The sequence below is a fragment of the Trachypithecus francoisi genome, unplaced genomic scaffold, assembly GCF_009764315.1.
Source record: "Trachypithecus francoisi isolate TF-2019V2 unplaced genomic scaffold, Tfra_2.0 Lachesis_group2, whole genome shotgun sequence".
NCBI classification, from domain to species: domain Eukaryota; kingdom Metazoa; phylum Chordata; class Mammalia; order Primates; family Cercopithecidae; genus Trachypithecus; species Trachypithecus francoisi.
This window is the reverse complement of record NW_022681465.1, coordinates 165,744,535-165,760,961: the sequence shown is the minus strand read 5'-3', so window position 1 is coordinate 165,760,961 and position 16,427 is coordinate 165,744,535. Positions and strand designations below refer to the sequence as shown.

Genomic DNA, 16,427 nt, shown 5'->3' with positions numbered 1-16,427 from the left:
GCACGATCCTAAGCAAGTTAGGCTTTAGTGCTGTGGCAGAAGCAAGCACGCTAACACAATTCCCCACATCCACAATGGAGGCTGGGCATTGTCAGCAGTGGCAGTTGGAACACAGGATTTAGGAGGAGGTAGCAGTTATGAAATGCTCAATATAACCAGTAACGAGCAGCACAAGACCCCTCACACCTTCAAATATAAGACCAGTAATAACACAAATGTACATTTTAACTTGGGTAGTTAAAAACACTAACAAGTGATTTATATCTGCTAAATCAGCAAAAAAGTACAAAGAGGAACAAATTGAAGGCATGTTTTAATGAACATTATAACCAAAAAAATTGAGTCCTTATGCTAGAAACACGTAGAAAAAAAATTATAAAATTGTTTCAAAGAAAGCTTTCAGCATCAGTTTTACCTAAAATCTATAGCTAAGATTAGCACTTCCACCTACCTTCACCCATGATTTCTTCCTGCCAACCTTCTCTCAATAGCTATATCATTAGTATTTGGCTTGATTCATGTTCAATTTTGACAACAGCATGTCTAGTTAAATACTACTCGCAGCTGGCCATGGGACATATTATGAATACCTTTGCTTCCCAGATACATTTACAATTGTTTAGTTTTTCATTTGCTTACTTCTCTGGGCCATAATTTAACCCCAAATTATTTGCCATTTATCCAAATCTCTCCACATCCTGATGGATCAAGTTGTCTACAAATGTCATCTTGTTCAAAGGTCTCAGTTCCAGTCCAACCTGGCAGGAGTAGAGGGGTGCCATGCAGAGGGGGATCAGAAAGTGCCAGGAAGAAAGGAGAACAGAGGCCTCTGGACTGAACCATCCCAAAGACTCCTGTGCAGCTTCCCAATGAGAAGAGGTGAGACTGTCAGCAAAGAGAAAGTGAACTTTGCTCAGCTCTCTATGACCACACGCTGCCACACACACTGAGGATTGAGAACAGATCCAAGGGCAACTGCAGACACCTAAAGCTAAAGAAAATGGTCTAAGGTTGTATTAAAAAATCCAGATGCACTTTTTTTTTTTGGAGACAGGATCTCACTGTTGTCCAGGTTGGAGTGCTGTGGTGCAATCTAGGCTCACTGCAACCTCCGCCTCCTGGGTTCACACAATTCTCCTGCCTCAGCCTCCCAAATAGCTGGGATTACAGGCGCCCACCACCACACCAGGCTAATTTTTGTATTTTTTGGTAAAGACGGAGTTTCACCATATCGGCCAGGCTGGTCTCAAACTCCTATCCTCTAGTGATCCACCTGCCTCAGCCTCTCAAAGTGCTGGGATTATAGGCATAAGCCACCTCGCCCAGCCTCCAGACGCACTTTGTATACAATTCTGCTCAGGCAGTTTTGGCCTCAGAGTCCTCCAGCAGGTGAAAGACTCCAACACAGGAACAAAATCTTTGTCTACCCCACAAATCTCTTCCAGGTTGACACAGCCTTCATAAGCAAGAGCCACGACTGTGATGAATGCCTGTTGTCATTTTAAGCACTGCAAGTTATTCCACATGAATACTGAACTATGGTCCAAGCATATAAGGAAATGCATCTCCCTTTCAATCACACGCCATCCAACACATGCCATAGGTGGGTAATGTCAAGCAATATTCCCCCACCGAATCCTTTGCTTGGTCAGGAGACACCCTGTATCTACTGCAAAGACTTCTGTTTTCTCCTCTGTTCTGTATTTTCCCAAATTCCTACCCTGGTATGTACTCTTTTCTCTAATTACAAAATAATCATTAACTTCTAAAAAGCCATGTACAACTAGTTGACATAAAAATCCATCTAACCCATCTTTTAGTAAATATGACTATGTTGTAACAATTTTATTTTGATTTTAAAAAAAGGAGTCTCTTGATTTAATCAGGGCCTTGGGGTCATAGGGGGATTAGTCACTGTCACAGTCATGATGATGCATTTATTCAGGGAAAACTTTAATATTCTTTGTCTTCTTCAAAAACAGCTGCTGGAAAACTTCAAATTAAGGCATGTTCATCTAAAACAGCTTTACTGAAACTTGATTCCTTGGGCCAGAGGAAGGTCTTTGCTGTAGTTGATAGTACTAGTGGGAAAAAATGAACAGGATTAATGATAGTACACACATAACAGAAGATTTTCGTGCCCACTTTTAAAATGTAGCAGATCTGTATATTTTAATAAGGTAAGATCTCCAAGTTATAACTTTTTAAGACAAACCTTTAAGATAAAGGACAATGGGCCGGGCGCGGTGGCTCAAGCCTGTAATCCCAGCACTTTGGGAGGCCGAGACGGGCGGATCACGAGGTCAGGAGATCGAGACCATCCTGGCTAACACAGTGAAACCTCGTCTCTACTAAAAATACAAAAAACTAGCCAGGCGAGGTGGCGGGCGCCTGTAGTCCCAGCTACTCGGGAGGCTGAGGCAGGAGAATGGCGTGAACCCGGGAGGCAGAGCTTGCAGTGAGCTGAGATCCGGCCACTGTACTCCAGCCCGGGCAACAGAGCCAGACTCCGTCTCAAAAAAAAAAAAAAAAAAAAAAAAAGGACAATGTTAGTATTGGTCTCGTTTTATTTAAAAGAAAAAAGAGAGAAACATAAAAATCTGGAAAGATAAAGATCATACATGGTTTTTTGGTTTGTTTGGTTTGTTTTATTTTGTTTTGAGACAGGGTCTCACTCTGTCGCCCAGACTGGAGTGCAATGGCATGATCTCGGCTCACTGCAACCTCTGCCTCCCAGGCTCAAGCCATTCTCCTGCCTCAGCCTCCTGATTAGCTGGGATTATAAGCACCTGCCATCATGCCCAGCTAATTTTTGTATTTTTAGTAGAGATGGGGTTTCACCATGTTGGCCAGGCTGGTCTTGAACTCCTGACCTCAAATGATCCACATGCCTCGGCCTCCCGAACTGCTTGGATTACAGGCATGAGCCACTGCAGGTATGGATCACCTGAGGTCAGGAGTTCAAGACCAGCCTGGCCAACATGGTGAAACCTGGTCTCTACTAAAAATGCAAAAATTAGCCAGGCGTGGTGGTACATGCCTGTAATCACAGCTAGTTGGGAGGCTGAGGCAGGAGAATTGCTGGAATCTGGGAGGCAGAGGCTGAGGCTGCAGTGAGCTGAGATCAGGCCACTGCACTCCAGCCTGGGTAACAGAGCAAGTCTCCATCTCAAAAAAAAAAAAAAGTGTGCCATCAAAAGTGCAAGAAACAGCCCAGCGTGGTGGCTCACGCCTGTAATCCCAGCACTTTGAGAGGCCAAGGCAGGCAGATCACCTGAGGCCAGGAGTTCGACAACAGCCTGGCCAACATGGTGAAACCCCATCTCTACTAAAAATACAAAAAGTAGCCGAGTGCTGTGGCTCATGCCTGTAATCTCAGCACACTGGGAGGCCGAGGCGGGTGGATCACCTGAGGTCGGGAGTTCCAGACCAGCCTGGCCAACATGGAGAAACCCCATCTCTACTAAAAATACAGAAACCATGCATGAGACCATTTCATTGTTGGGTGCTGGGCACTAACTGAAGCTAGATAAGAAAGCTAGAAAAATAGTACCAAATAGATACTCAGAGGAGACAGCTGTGGCATGCTGGAAAAATCAAATCAAATGACACTGCACAAAGACAGCACATACAGTAGGAGAGTGTAAAAGCATATTCCCAAAGGCTTTAAGCCCAAACCTATCTTCCCAGAGCCGTTTCTTACCAAGTAGACCTTCTCATGTAGTGTTTCCAGGCATCACTGCCAGACTCCCTGCCACCACCAGTGTGCTTTTCTCCTCCTAGAGAAATAAAAAATATCATATCTTTTGAGCAGTTTCCGTGTGGGCTCATAGTTGGTATCATTGAAAAGAAGATACCAAAAGGACACCAGAACAACCTGATTATTCACTTTACATTTAGCCCACAGTATCTCCCCTGCAAACAAATAAATCAAAGACAGAGACCAAGAGACCAAAACAAACAGAAAAAAAGGAATTAAGAGGGAAAATAAAATATAAGGAATTAAGAGGAAATGGAAACATATCAGAAACAAACCGTAAACAACAACAAAAAAATCCCATTTGCCAGGCACGGTGGCACATGCCTGTAATCCCACTGCGCCTGGCCCATACATGTTATTCATAGTTTTTCTTTTGAGCAGGGCGCAAGAATATGGGAGCTGTAACTGTCTTCTTTATCTCGCTCAATAACTTGTATTAAATTATCAGGGAAAACACAGATATTCCCATTTGATAGAAATACATTAAGAAAATATAATAATTTTGAAATAAAAGCTTCTCTATTAACTAGTCACCTGGTCTTTCTCATGAAAGGAAAAGAATCTCCATTAAATGGGTTCCAGAAAAATCACAGCTGAATGTTTGCCCTTCTAGTTCTCAAATGCACAAGCAAAGTAAAAAGAAACATAACTGACTTCAAAGAATGGGAAGCTGGTAAAAAGCCTGCACACGTTTGAAATAAAACAAGCCACAGCTAACAGCGAAATTCCTAGCAGGAACAGAGTCACAGGGGCTCTAAGGAACCAAGGCTGAGCACCTGCCTGAGGTTCCAGAGCTAGTGACAGCAGTAAATGGGACTGGATGGTGTCTCTTTGTTCCTCACCCAGTGCTCTTTCTACAAGATAACACCCCATGGGTCTTCCCCAACAAACTCTTTTATTGTACTTGAATAAAAGCTATTTCTACCCAAGGTGGGCAGGGAGGGAGTAGGGGGAGAATGAATAAAAGAAGAAGAATCGGGAGGCTGAGGCAGGAGAATGGCGTGAACCCAGGAGGTGGAGCTTGCAGTGAGCCAAGATCGCGCCACTGCACTCCAGCCCGGGAGACAGAGCAAGACTCCGTCTCAAAAAAAAAAAAAAAAAGTAGAAGAAATAAGTCCTAGTTAAAATCTCCCAAAAGACTCCCTATCCAGCTACGCACATGCTGGGTGAATGAACTAATCCACTTTCAAGGACCATGCTCACTATTCTGAGAGCTGGTACCCCACTACCCTCTGTGTGCTAGCCAGGCCTGCAGGGCCCTCCCTGCCTCTGTTTTCTACTGCTTCTTCAGTCTGCAAGGGTCCTGAGTGCATCCAAGAAGAAGAAAAAGAACAGCTTCTTCTTCTTTCTCCTACTAGTTGACTCCCACCTACTCCTGGACAGAAACCTTTATTATAATAGAGGGTCAATACATAGTGTCTAAAGTTGTCAGGAGATAGCAGTGAAACATACTATTTAGAAAAACTGACATCAATTCAAAGGTAAATTTGCTTTTTTCTTTTAGTAAAAAGAATCTCAGCCAGGTACAGTGGCTCACAGCTGTATTCTCAGCACTTTGGGAGGCCAAGGCAGGTGGATCACAAGGTCAGGAGTTCAAGACCAGCCTGGCCAACATGGTGAAACCTCATCTCTACTAAAAAAACAACAACAAAAATTAGCCAGGCATGGTGGCGTGCGCCTATAATCCCAGCTACTCAGGAGGCTGAGGTGGGAGAATTGCTTGAACTGGGGAGGTGGAGGTTGCAGCAAGCCAAGATTGCACCACTGCACTCCAGCATGGGCAACAGAGCAAGACTCCATCTCAAAAAAAAAAAAAAAAAAGAATCTCAATGTAGCCTCTGGGAAAGGAGGAGAAGAAAAGTATGGGCAAAACTCCTTTTTCCATTATAATACTTCTTCAAAACTTTTATTTATTTAGAGACAGGGTCAAACTCACTCTGTCACCCAAGCTGAAGTGCAGTGGTGGGATCATGGTTTATTGCAGCCTCAAACTCTTGGGCTTAAATTAAGCGAGCCTTGAACCTCAGACTCACGAGAAGCTGGGAATACAGGTGTGTGCCACCATACCTGGCTAGTTTTTTTTTTATTTTTTGTAGAGACAGAGTCCTACTATGTTGCCCAGGTTCATCTCAAACTCTTGGGCTTAAACAATTACAGGTATGAGCTACCACGCCCAGCCCAAAACTTTTTTTTTTTTTTTTTTTTTGGAAGACAGGGTCTCACTCTGTCACCCACGCTTGAGTGCAATGGCACAATCTTGGCTCACTGCAAGCTCCACCTCCCAGACTCAAGAGATCCTCCCAACTCAGCCTCCCAAGTAGCTGGGACTACAGGCACACACCACCATGCCTAATTTTTGTATTTTTTGTAGAGACGAGTTTTTGCCATGTTGCGCGGGTTGGTCTTGAACTTCTAAGCTCAAGCGATCTGCCCACCTCTGCCTCCCAAAGTGCCGGGATTCCAGGCATAAGCCAGTGTGAGTGGCCACCAGAACTTTAAAAATTAACTATAAAAGCTTAACTAAAGAATAGTCAATTGACTGAGTACAGTGGCTCATGCCTGTAATCCCAACACTTTGGGAAGCCAAGGCAGGTGAATGGCTTGAGCCCAGGAGTTTGAGACCAGCCTGGGTAACAATAGTGAGGGCCTGTTTCTAAAAAAAAAAAAAAAATTTTAATTAGCTGGGTGTGGAGGCACATGCCTGTCACCTCAGCTATTCATGAGGCTGAGGCGAGAGGATTGCTTGAGCCTGGGAGATGGAGGCTGCAGTGAGCTGTGATTGCGCCACTGCACTCTAGCCTGGGCAACAGAACAAGCCCCCGACACACACACACACAAAAAAGGAATAGTCAATTTGAGAGAGCAGGCATGGGATGGAAACAGGGAAAAGATAAATACTCATGCATTCAGGCAGCTGCACAGTGCAGTGCAGGCGTCAGGGGTGAACTGAAAACAGTAGTCTTTTGTCAAAGTCCGTGCATCAAATAGTAATTGTAGTATTTGGTCTAAAAATATAAAAGAATGCTACTAATGATATAAACTTTTACAAGTATTAATGAATGTTTGTTTTGCTTCTATATTTAAAAAAAAAAGCAATTTATTTTACTTTGGATCATATTTAATAAATAATACTGAATATACAATGGTTAGGGAGAGTTTTTTAGGAAAAACTACTACCCAGTTTCATCATTAATAATGCATGACTTATTAAGAGGAAACAGGAGCAGAGCCCAGTGAAAAGAAACAACTTAGTATTCTATCTAGTGAAAAAGAGTATGTTTAACATTTATATGCCTACTTTGCAAATAAAAACCAGACTATTTCATGTAAAATAGGGATTCTTAAGCTTTTTTGGGTCTGCAAACTTCTCCCCAGAAAACAAATACCACCATTTCAGGAGTTCATACATTTCAGGTTAAGGGCCTCTCCTTTAACCTGATGCTGCCTCTGAGGAGATGATGTAGGACTCTACGCGATAACTTTGAATACAGAATGTAAGCTTTTTCAGGCCTGTTAGATCATATTAGGTTATTTCAGAATATAAGGAGTGTTTCAGTCTCTTGGTCAACCTTTTCTAAAAGCTACTAATGGTTTTTCTTTGCTGCCCAACGTGGAAAAGGAGAAATGATTCTCTACGTACCAAAGGCACCTCCAATCTCAGCCCCACTGGTGGGAATGTTGACATTTACAATGCCACAGTCTGATCCTTTAGGTCTGTGTAAAAAGGGAGGCATGGTGAGAGCAATGAACAGGAAATTAAAAACAAACAAAAATAAATAAAAAATTTAAACCAAAGCTCAAAGGCTTTCAATACTGAAAAATTGATTTTCAACTACAATGGCTTAAGTCCACTCACCACATAAATCAGACTTATATAAATTTTCAAAATAGAGAAAGTTGTACCCAAGCCAGCGGAAGATTCTGCCCAGATCTTTGGTAAAGATGCTACTTGAAAGTCCCTGTTTTACTTCATTATTCCATGCAAAGACCTCCTCTTCATTCTAAAAGGAGAGACATTGGAAGCTGTTAGATGTTACAGTGTTCAGGTCAAAAGTTCACTGACATAAAACTCATTTCCTGATATGCACCCATATAATTATTTTAGTATACAAAAAAAAGGAAACCAAAGAGTCAAGTTTACTAACTGTTTCTCTTATAATTCAGATCATTAATAAGTAAAACTTTTTGGGATTTTTTCCCCTAATTATAATTTGAGAAACAAATATTAACACATTCTTCCTTTCATTCAAGCTACTACATATAATAGTTAATATCTATTGAGCTCTTATGTGTGTAGCACACTGATCTAAGCACTTAACATGCATTTAGTTATTTAATCCTCATTCTATAACATAGGTTTCCTACTACCTCCCAATTGACAGATTGGGCAACTGAGGCCAAGAGAGGCTAATTTGCTCAAGAGCTCACACAGCCTCATAATGTACACAAACACATTACAAAACACAAAATTATATTATCTAGTCCCCATATGTGAAACGATAGGCAATTTAAAGCAAGAAATAAAGAAATGCAATCATATAATTGCAACACGATGCAATTCTCACTATTCTTTAACTGTTAATAATGGTACATTCAAATCTTGATTCAATCTCTCTGCAGTCTCAAAATTAATCCTAAATATTGACTGGCAAGGCTAGGGCCTGTCTCAAGCTAGGGAATGAGATCTTCTAATTTATTCACCTGTGTCAGTTTTTTTGGGTTTTGTTTATTTGTTTTAGAGACAGGATCTCTTCCCACCTCAGCCTCCCGAGTAGCTAGGATTACAGGTACATACCACACCTGGCTAATTTTTTAATTTTTTGTAGAGACAAGGTCTCCCGGTGTTGCATAGGCTGGTCTTGAGCACCTGGCCTCAAGTGATTCTCTTAAAGCACTGAGATTACAAGCATGAGCCATTGTGCCCAGCTTCCTCACCTACTAAAACCTCTACAGTTTGAGATCAAGATATGAGAGCAGGGAAAACAAAACAAAACTCCGCAGCCTGTCCTCTGATGGAGTTTATAACTACAGGTCTTTTTTTTTTTTTTTTTTTTGAGACAGAGTCTCACTCTGTTGCCCAGGCTGGAGTGCAATGGTGAGATCTCAGCTCACTGCAATCTCAGCCTCCTGGGTTTAAGTGATTCTCCTGCCTCAGTCTCTTAGGTAGCTGGCATTACAGATTAGAGGCGCCCGTCACCGTGCCTGGCTTTTTTATTGTTTAGTAGAGATGGGGTTTCACCACATTGGCCAGGCTGGTCTTGAACTCCTGACTTCAGGTGATCCGCCTGCCTCACCCTCCCAAAGTGCTGGGATTACAGGCATGAGCCACCGTGCCTGGCCAACTTTAGATTACCTCCACATCTCATTTTGTCTGCTGACATGTTCATAGCACTCAAGTCTGTCAAACCATCCAGTACCACGGTTCAGGAGAAGGTGACTCTATGGCCTACACAGCCCAGAATTAAGATGACACAAGAAATGATGACTACATACTCCATAAACTCCAACACTAGTGCATTACCCAATCTGGTTTCCCTGGCAGCTAGCTCGGCATGCTATAAAGTTTTAAAGTGTTTATCTCATATTTTATCCCGAACCTTCACATATCTACTATTCAGATTACTTTCTAAAACCCTCTTACAGGCTCATCAAGTGAAATTTAATCCACCATAATTTTCCTCTTATCATTTATTTCAACATTAGACTAGTGAACAGGAGGCACTTTTACCTTGAATTTAAAGACATAGAGAATCGGGGCAAAAGTCTCTGTGTGTGCAATGGACGCATCGTGGGCAAGACCTATCACAATTGTCGGTTCTACATAATTTCCAGGGCGATCCATAACCTAAAGCAGAGAAATGAAATAAAAAGAATGAAAGCATTTTGTTGTCCAGGATTTGGGGTCAGAGGATGCAATCTTTGCCTACACTTATAAAGAAAAAAATTAGCACCCTTTATAGGTGAATTATTTCTCCAAAATAAATTCCAATCATGAAAGAACATTCTCTCTTCCTGACATTGGTTCCAACTTAGTTGGTCAGAGAAAAATGGAAATAAAGAGTCAGAAGGGATGGAGAGCCATGCCATGTGACACAACCAAGTTCTGTTGAACAAACACTGTTGGAAGCAGTTATTTTCACTCAGCCTGGAGTGCAATGGCTTGATCTTGGCTCACTGCAACCTCTGTCTCCTGGGTTCAAGCTATCCTCCCACCTCAGCCTCCCAAGTAACTGGGACTACAGGCACATACCAGCATGCCCAGCTAAATTTTTTTTTGTATTTTTAGTAGAGACTAGGTTTCACCATTTTGGCCAGGCTGGTCTTGAACTCCTGACCTCAAGTGATCTACCTGCCTCAGTCTCCCAGAGTGCTGGGATTACAGGAATGAGTCAACATGCCCGGCCACAAACAAATCTTTTTATTTAGGGGGGGTTTTGTTTTTGATTTGTTTTTTTTGTTTTTGATTTGGTCTTGCTTTGTTGCCCAGGCTGCAGTGCAGTGATGTCATCACACTCACTGCAGCCTCAAACTTGTGGGCTCAAGCAATGCTCCCACCTCAGCCTCCCAAGTAGCTACACGTGCATGCCACCATACTCAGCTAATTTTTTTTTAGAGACAGGGTCTCACTGTGTTGTCGAGGTGGGTCTTGAACTCCTGGCCTCAAGCAGTCCTCCCACCACAGCCTCCCAAAGTGCTGAGATTGCAAGTATGAGCCACTGCAATCTGTGTTAATTTCTTTTTTAATGCTTACGATATGTATTTTTTTATTCTGTGCCTTAACTGACTTTTAAAAATAACAAATAAATAGATTGTAACTGCTCTGAATACAAAGTCTCCTACTGTACTATGAAAAGGAATTCTCGGCCGGGCGCGGCGGCTCAAGCCTGTAATCCCAGCACTTTGGGAGGCCGAGACGGGCGGATCACGAGGTCAGGAGTTTGAGACCACCCTGGCTAATACGGTGAAACCCCGTCTCTACTAAAAAAAAAAAAAATACAAAAAGCTAGCCGGGCGAGGTGGCTGGCGCCTGTAGTCCCAGCTACTCGGGAGGCTGAGGCAGGAGAATGGCGTAAACCCGGGAGGCGGAGCTTGCAGTGAGCTGAGATCCGGCCACTGCACTCCAGCCCGGGCGACAGAGCAAGACTCCGTCTCAAAAAAAAAAAAAAAAAAGAAAAGGAATTCTCCTTTCCATACAAATATTTAGGGACCCAATTCAAAAGCAACCATGACTCAGTTTCTTATATGTCCTTCCAGAAATGTCCCATGCATTTTCTGTTGTCTTTTTTTTTTTAATATGGAATGCTTCACAAATTTGCATATCATCCTTGTGCATAGGCCATGCTAATCTTCTCTGTATCATTCCAATTTTAGTATATGTACTGCCAGAGCAAGCACTGTTGTCATTCTTTAAAACATGTATTTCTGGCCAGGCACAGTGACTCACACCTGTAATCCCAGCACTTTGGAAGGCCAAGGCGGGTGGATCACAAAGTCAGGCGTTCTAGACCAGCCTGGCCAACATGGTGAAACCCCTTCTCTACTAAAAATACAAAAATTAGCTGGGCATGGTAACAGGTGCCTGTAATCCCAGCTACTTGGGAGCCTGAGACAGGAAAATCACTTGAACCTGGGAGGTGGAGGATGCAGTGAGCTAAGATCACACCACTGCACTCCAGTCTGGGCAACAGAGCGAGACTCAGGAGCCTGAGGTGGGATGATTGCTTTAGCCCAGGAAGCAGAGGTTGCAGTGAGCTGAGATGGCGCACCACTGCACTCCAGCCTAGGCGGCAGAGCAAGACCCTGTCACAAAAACAAACAGAGCCAAGTGTGGTGGCTCATGCCCGTAATCCCAGCACCTTGGGAGGCCAAGGTGGGTGGATCACTTGAGGCCAGGATGGTGCCACTGCACTCCATCCTGGGCGACAGAGTGAGACTCTGTCTCAAAAACAGACAAATAAACAAAAACATGTATATCCTTGTTTTATAATAACATATGAACAAAGACGGGAGAAGAGGATGTCAAATGGGGTCACTTTCCCAATATGCCCAGAGCCCTGCTTGTGTCTCAAGGAAAAGGTTAAAAAGCTGTCACGACTGATCTCAGAGCATCCCTTACCTTGCCCCCGTGGACCACTGTGCCACCTTCTTTCTTTGCTTCTTCCACTGCTCCAAGAAACATGCTGACCGACTGCTTGGTGTGGAGTGGCCCATAGAGAACATTAGCTGGAGAGAGAAGAGGAACCTGGCTCATCATTTTGCCCTTTATGGCATCATTTTATTATCAGAACAGCTTTCTCAATGAACAGACCAATCCCTTCCTATATGTTCTCAATTGAGAACATAAGTCAGCATCCTTTTTCCATAAAGAACCAGATGGTAAATATTTTATGCTTTGGAGGACATACATGATCTCCATCCCAATACTCAACTCTATAATTGTAGTCCAAAAGCAGCCACAAATGACATGCAAATGAATGGGTATGTCTATGTGCCAAGAAACTTTTTTTTACAGAAACAGGCAGGGCCAAGTCTGTTTGCCAACCTCTAGCTTAAAGAATGGCTATCAATTACTCAAAGTACTGCACTCAAAATATAGGGTCAGTTTACTCATTACAGTGTGACCATTCTCTAAGGAAACATCACAGTCTCAGTAGTTGGTGTGTAATTCAAGGGGGAAGAGAATGATGCCTTCCTATGTTATGGCTGCTGGAGACTAGAGCACTGACAGTGACCCAGCGACAGAGGAAGAAGGAAGATGTACGTAGGCCTCTATGAGGAGGAGGCATGTTAGCAGAGCCATCCCCACTCTGGGTGAAGAATGTTTCCAGCAGACAGCACAGCAGGACAGAGCCTGGCATGCCTGGAACACTGAAAGGATGTTGGAGAAGGTGGAGCTCTGGGAGCAAGAGGGAAAATGGACACAGAAAGGTTGGTGAGAAGGCAAGCAGGGCAGGAAGCAGAGAGCAGACCAGGAAGGATCAGGAGCCTGAAAAAAGAAGAAATCAAAAGGACTCTAGGTTTTAATCTAAAAGCAGGCCTGGTGCAATGGCTCACACCTGTAATCCTAGCACTTTGGGAGGCTGAGGCAGGCAGATTGCTTGAGGTCAGGAGTTTGAGACCAGCCTGGTCAACATGGCAAAACGCTGTCTCTACTAAAAATTACGAAAATCAGTCAGGCGTGGTGGAATGCACCTGTAATCCCAGCTATTCGGGAGGCTGAGGCATGAGAATTGCTTGAACCCAGAAGGCGGAGGTTGCAGTGAGCCGAGATCAAGCCTCTGCACTCCAGCCTGGGCAACAGAGTGAAACTGTGTCTCAAAAAAAAAAAAAAAAGAAAGAAAGGAAAAAAATCTAAAAGCAATGAGAAGTTACTGAGGAGTATTTTAAGCAGGAGAGTGAATTATCTGATTGCATTTTAAAAATCACTCTGTAGCAATGGATGCAGAAAGGTCAGTTAGGGGATTCTTGCAGCCTTCCACAAGAGGGTTGGTGTCGGCTTGGACAAGGGTAATAGTAATGAGAGAGAAGCGCACTAAATCTCATTCCACCTAAACAACCTCTCCCAGTCTCACCCACTAGCCCACATCAAGCACCAAGGGTCGACACCTAGGAGCAGACACGATACCCCAAATCCTAATAACCTGCTTCAAGTGCCTTCAGGCCTCTCAGGAAAGGGAAAGAAACTCCAAACCTCAGACCAGAAACACTTGTTAACAGCTCTCAAAAAGGGATCGCTTTGAAAACAGAAGGACATACTCACAGTCCCATGGGTTCCCAACTCGGATCTGTGCATAGGCCTTTTTAAGTCTGTTTACAACCTCATCGTGGATACTTTCATGTACAAACTAAGCAAAAAAAGAGATATTCAAGGGCATAGTATGATAAATGTATACATTTTTAAACAATAATTTTCTTGATAGTTACTGAAATACTGTAATCTCTAAAAATATAAGCAAATCAAAGCATGTTTTTTTAATTATATAATTTCTCATCTTAATATTAACTATATGAAGTTAAAAATTTCCTTTTAGGTAGATATTAGAATAAAATCATAAGTCCTGTTTTTTTTTTTTTTTTTTTTTTTTTTTTTTGAGACAGAGTCTCACTCTGTCACCCAGGCTGGAGGACAGTGGCGTGATCTCGGCTCACTGCAACCTCCGCCTCCCAGGTTCAAGCGATTCTTATACCTCAACTTCCCAAGTTGCTGGAATTACAGGCACCTACCACCACACCTAGCTAATTTTTTGTATTTTTAGTAGAGATGGGTTTTTGTCATTTTGGCCAGGCTGCTCTTGAACTCATGACCTCAGGTGATCCACCCACCTCGGTCTCCCAAAGTGCTGGGATAACAGGTGTGAGTCACTGCACCCGGTCCATAAGCCATGTCTTCATCAAGTTTCCAAGGATGTATTTGGCTAAGCTTCACAAATACATTAAAGAAGGCCTCAAGTACATCTGTCCCATACTATAACCCTAAGTCCCAGTGAACACAGAGCAGTCATAACTGACCTCTGCTGGGTAACTACAAACACTTAGCCCCAGGCCATATAGGTCTCCAGAGGAGGCCTTAATTAGGTGAGGACAACCCTTGCGTTCTCTGGGTAGTTGTGAGGTCCATGCTATGCTCCAAGTGGCAGAGCTGAACTTGCCAAACCATCTACGCTCTGGGTTAGTCTCCATGTGATGAATGAATTGACATTATGAGAACTAGTCATGAAGCAGTCCATAGTATTGGAATTTTTATGTGTATATACTGCTAACTCTAAGGAAATCTATTTGGACAATGACTAATATTATCTATTAATATTTAAAACTAATATAAAGGACATCAATAAATATTTGCTCCAAAACACATAAAAAAAAAAAAAAAACTGGCTGAATAGAGAAACATTTGGCTTTCGTGTCATTTCATATTTTAACATGTAATGAAGGGTATAATCATTTGGAATACATGGTTTTTTCTTAGCTTTAATATACTCTTTAATGCAATTTAATGTTTATGGTGAACATATTTAATAAACTTTAATGTTACAAATATAGTATCAGATTATTTGAGAATGTCAGCTATGTAAAAATAAAGATTTATTTCATTTGTGCAAAACACCTGAAAAAACAAGTATGAAAAGTGTGAGCAGCCAGGCACGGTGGCTCACACCTGTAATCCCAGCACTTTGGGAGGCCAAGGCAGGCAAATCACCCAAGGTCAGGAGTTTGAGACCAGCCTGGCCAACATGGCAAAATCCCATCTCTGCTAAAAATACAAAAATTAGCCAGGCACGGTGGTGGGTGCCTGTAGTCCCAACTATTCGGTAGGCTGAGGTAGAAGAATCACTTGAACCTGGGAGGTGGAGATTGCGGTGAGCTGAAATCACACCATTGCACTCCAGCCTGGCCAACGGAGAGCGACTCCATCTCAAAAAAAAAAAAAAAAAGAAAAAACAAGAAACGTGTAAGGTAAAGATAATTTTCATATCTTTTAGCTTTTTCTAATTAATTTAGATTATATCAGTCTTATAAAGAATTTGTTCACACTCATCACGAATGAGAACAAAAACCCAAAGCCAATTCCTTAATAATTCAACTGAATCATTCCTTTTTCATTACAAAAGGAAAACTCAACAATAATAAAAAAGGCTCAAGTCCAACAGAGCTTAAAAAGAATTTTTTTTAAATGGCAAATGCAGTCAAATTTTATACCTAACTAAAATTTCCTCAGGGCCGGGCATGGTGGCTCCCACCTGTAATCTCAGCACTTTGGGAGGTCGAGGTGGGTGGATCACCTGAGGTCAGGAGTTCAAGACCAGCCTGGCCAACATGGTGAAACCTCATCTCTACTAAAAATACAAAAATTAGCCAGGCACGGTGGCACATGCCTGTAGTCCCAGCTACTCAGGAGGCTGAGGCAGGAGAATCGCTTGAACCCAGGAGGTGGAGGTTGCAGTGAGCAAGATCACACCACTACACTCCAACCTGGGCAACAGAGCGAGACTCCAACTCAAAAAAATAAAAATAAAAATAAATTTAAAAAAGCAAAAAACTTGCTTATAGTATAGTCTTTTAGTACCATAAAGTCATGAAAATCAAAGTTGTAACACATACTAAACTGAAGTCCAGTTCAATCTAAGTATAGAGATTAAACTTCCTAAATCCCACACTGAAGCTAAACCACATCTCCTTATATATACTTCATATTAATCTGTCCTCTCTCTATATATACATATGCAGGCTATATATGTATATAGAGAGATCACACATATACAGAGCCATTTGCTTTTCAATGAATCATATCATTTCAAGTCAAATCTAATTCTAGACTTGAGGCTAAAAATTAAAATGTTTATTGATTGGTTGGTTGAGACAGAGTCTTGCCCTGTCGCCCAGGCTGGAGTACAGTGGTGCAAATCATGGCTCATTGCAACCTCATTAAGCCCTTTCCTGGGCTCAATCAATCCTCCTGCCTCAGCCTCCCAAGTAGCTGGGACTACAAGCATGAGCCATCATGCCTTGCTAAATTTTTTTAACTTTTTATAGAGACAGGGAATCACTATGTTGCCCAGGCTGGTCTCGAACTACTGGGCTCAAGCAATACTCCTGCCTCAGCCTCCCAAAGTGTTAGAATTATATGTTTGAGATACTGTGCCCAGCCTAAAATGTTTAACATGGTTTA

The 16,427-nt window shown here is 42.4% G+C and overlaps 1 protein-coding gene and 1 non-coding gene across 3 annotated transcripts in view; both read right to left on the bottom strand.

Moving 5' to 3' along the window:
* Window positions 1-300: 300 nt before the first annotated feature.
* ALDH7A1 (aldehyde dehydrogenase 7 family member A1) overlaps window positions 301-16,427 on the bottom strand; it is a 55,495-nt gene continuing 39,368 nt past the window's right edge. For both annotated transcript variants that reach the window (XM_033181387.1, XM_033181388.1), the window contains 7 exons: window positions 13,521-13,605; window positions 11,877-11,983; window positions 9,489-9,605; window positions 7,664-7,761; window positions 7,401-7,474; window positions 3,704-3,779; window positions 301-2,081 (listed from right to left, as the gene is read on the bottom strand). In XM_033181387.1, the coding sequence (XP_033037278.1) occupies window positions 2,027-2,081; window positions 3,704-3,779; window positions 7,401-7,474; window positions 7,664-7,761; window positions 9,489-9,605; window positions 11,877-11,983; window positions 13,521-13,605 (612 nt within the window). In that variant the 3' untranslated portion in view covers window positions 301-2,026. The remainder of the gene's footprint in view (window positions 2,082-3,703; window positions 3,780-7,400; window positions 7,475-7,663; window positions 7,762-9,488; window positions 9,606-11,876; window positions 11,984-13,520; window positions 13,606-16,427) is intronic.
* On the bottom strand, window positions 11,049-11,155 carry LOC117066154. The gene has a single exon (XR_004430155.1). It is a non-coding gene; the product is annotated as a U6 spliceosomal RNA (small nuclear RNA).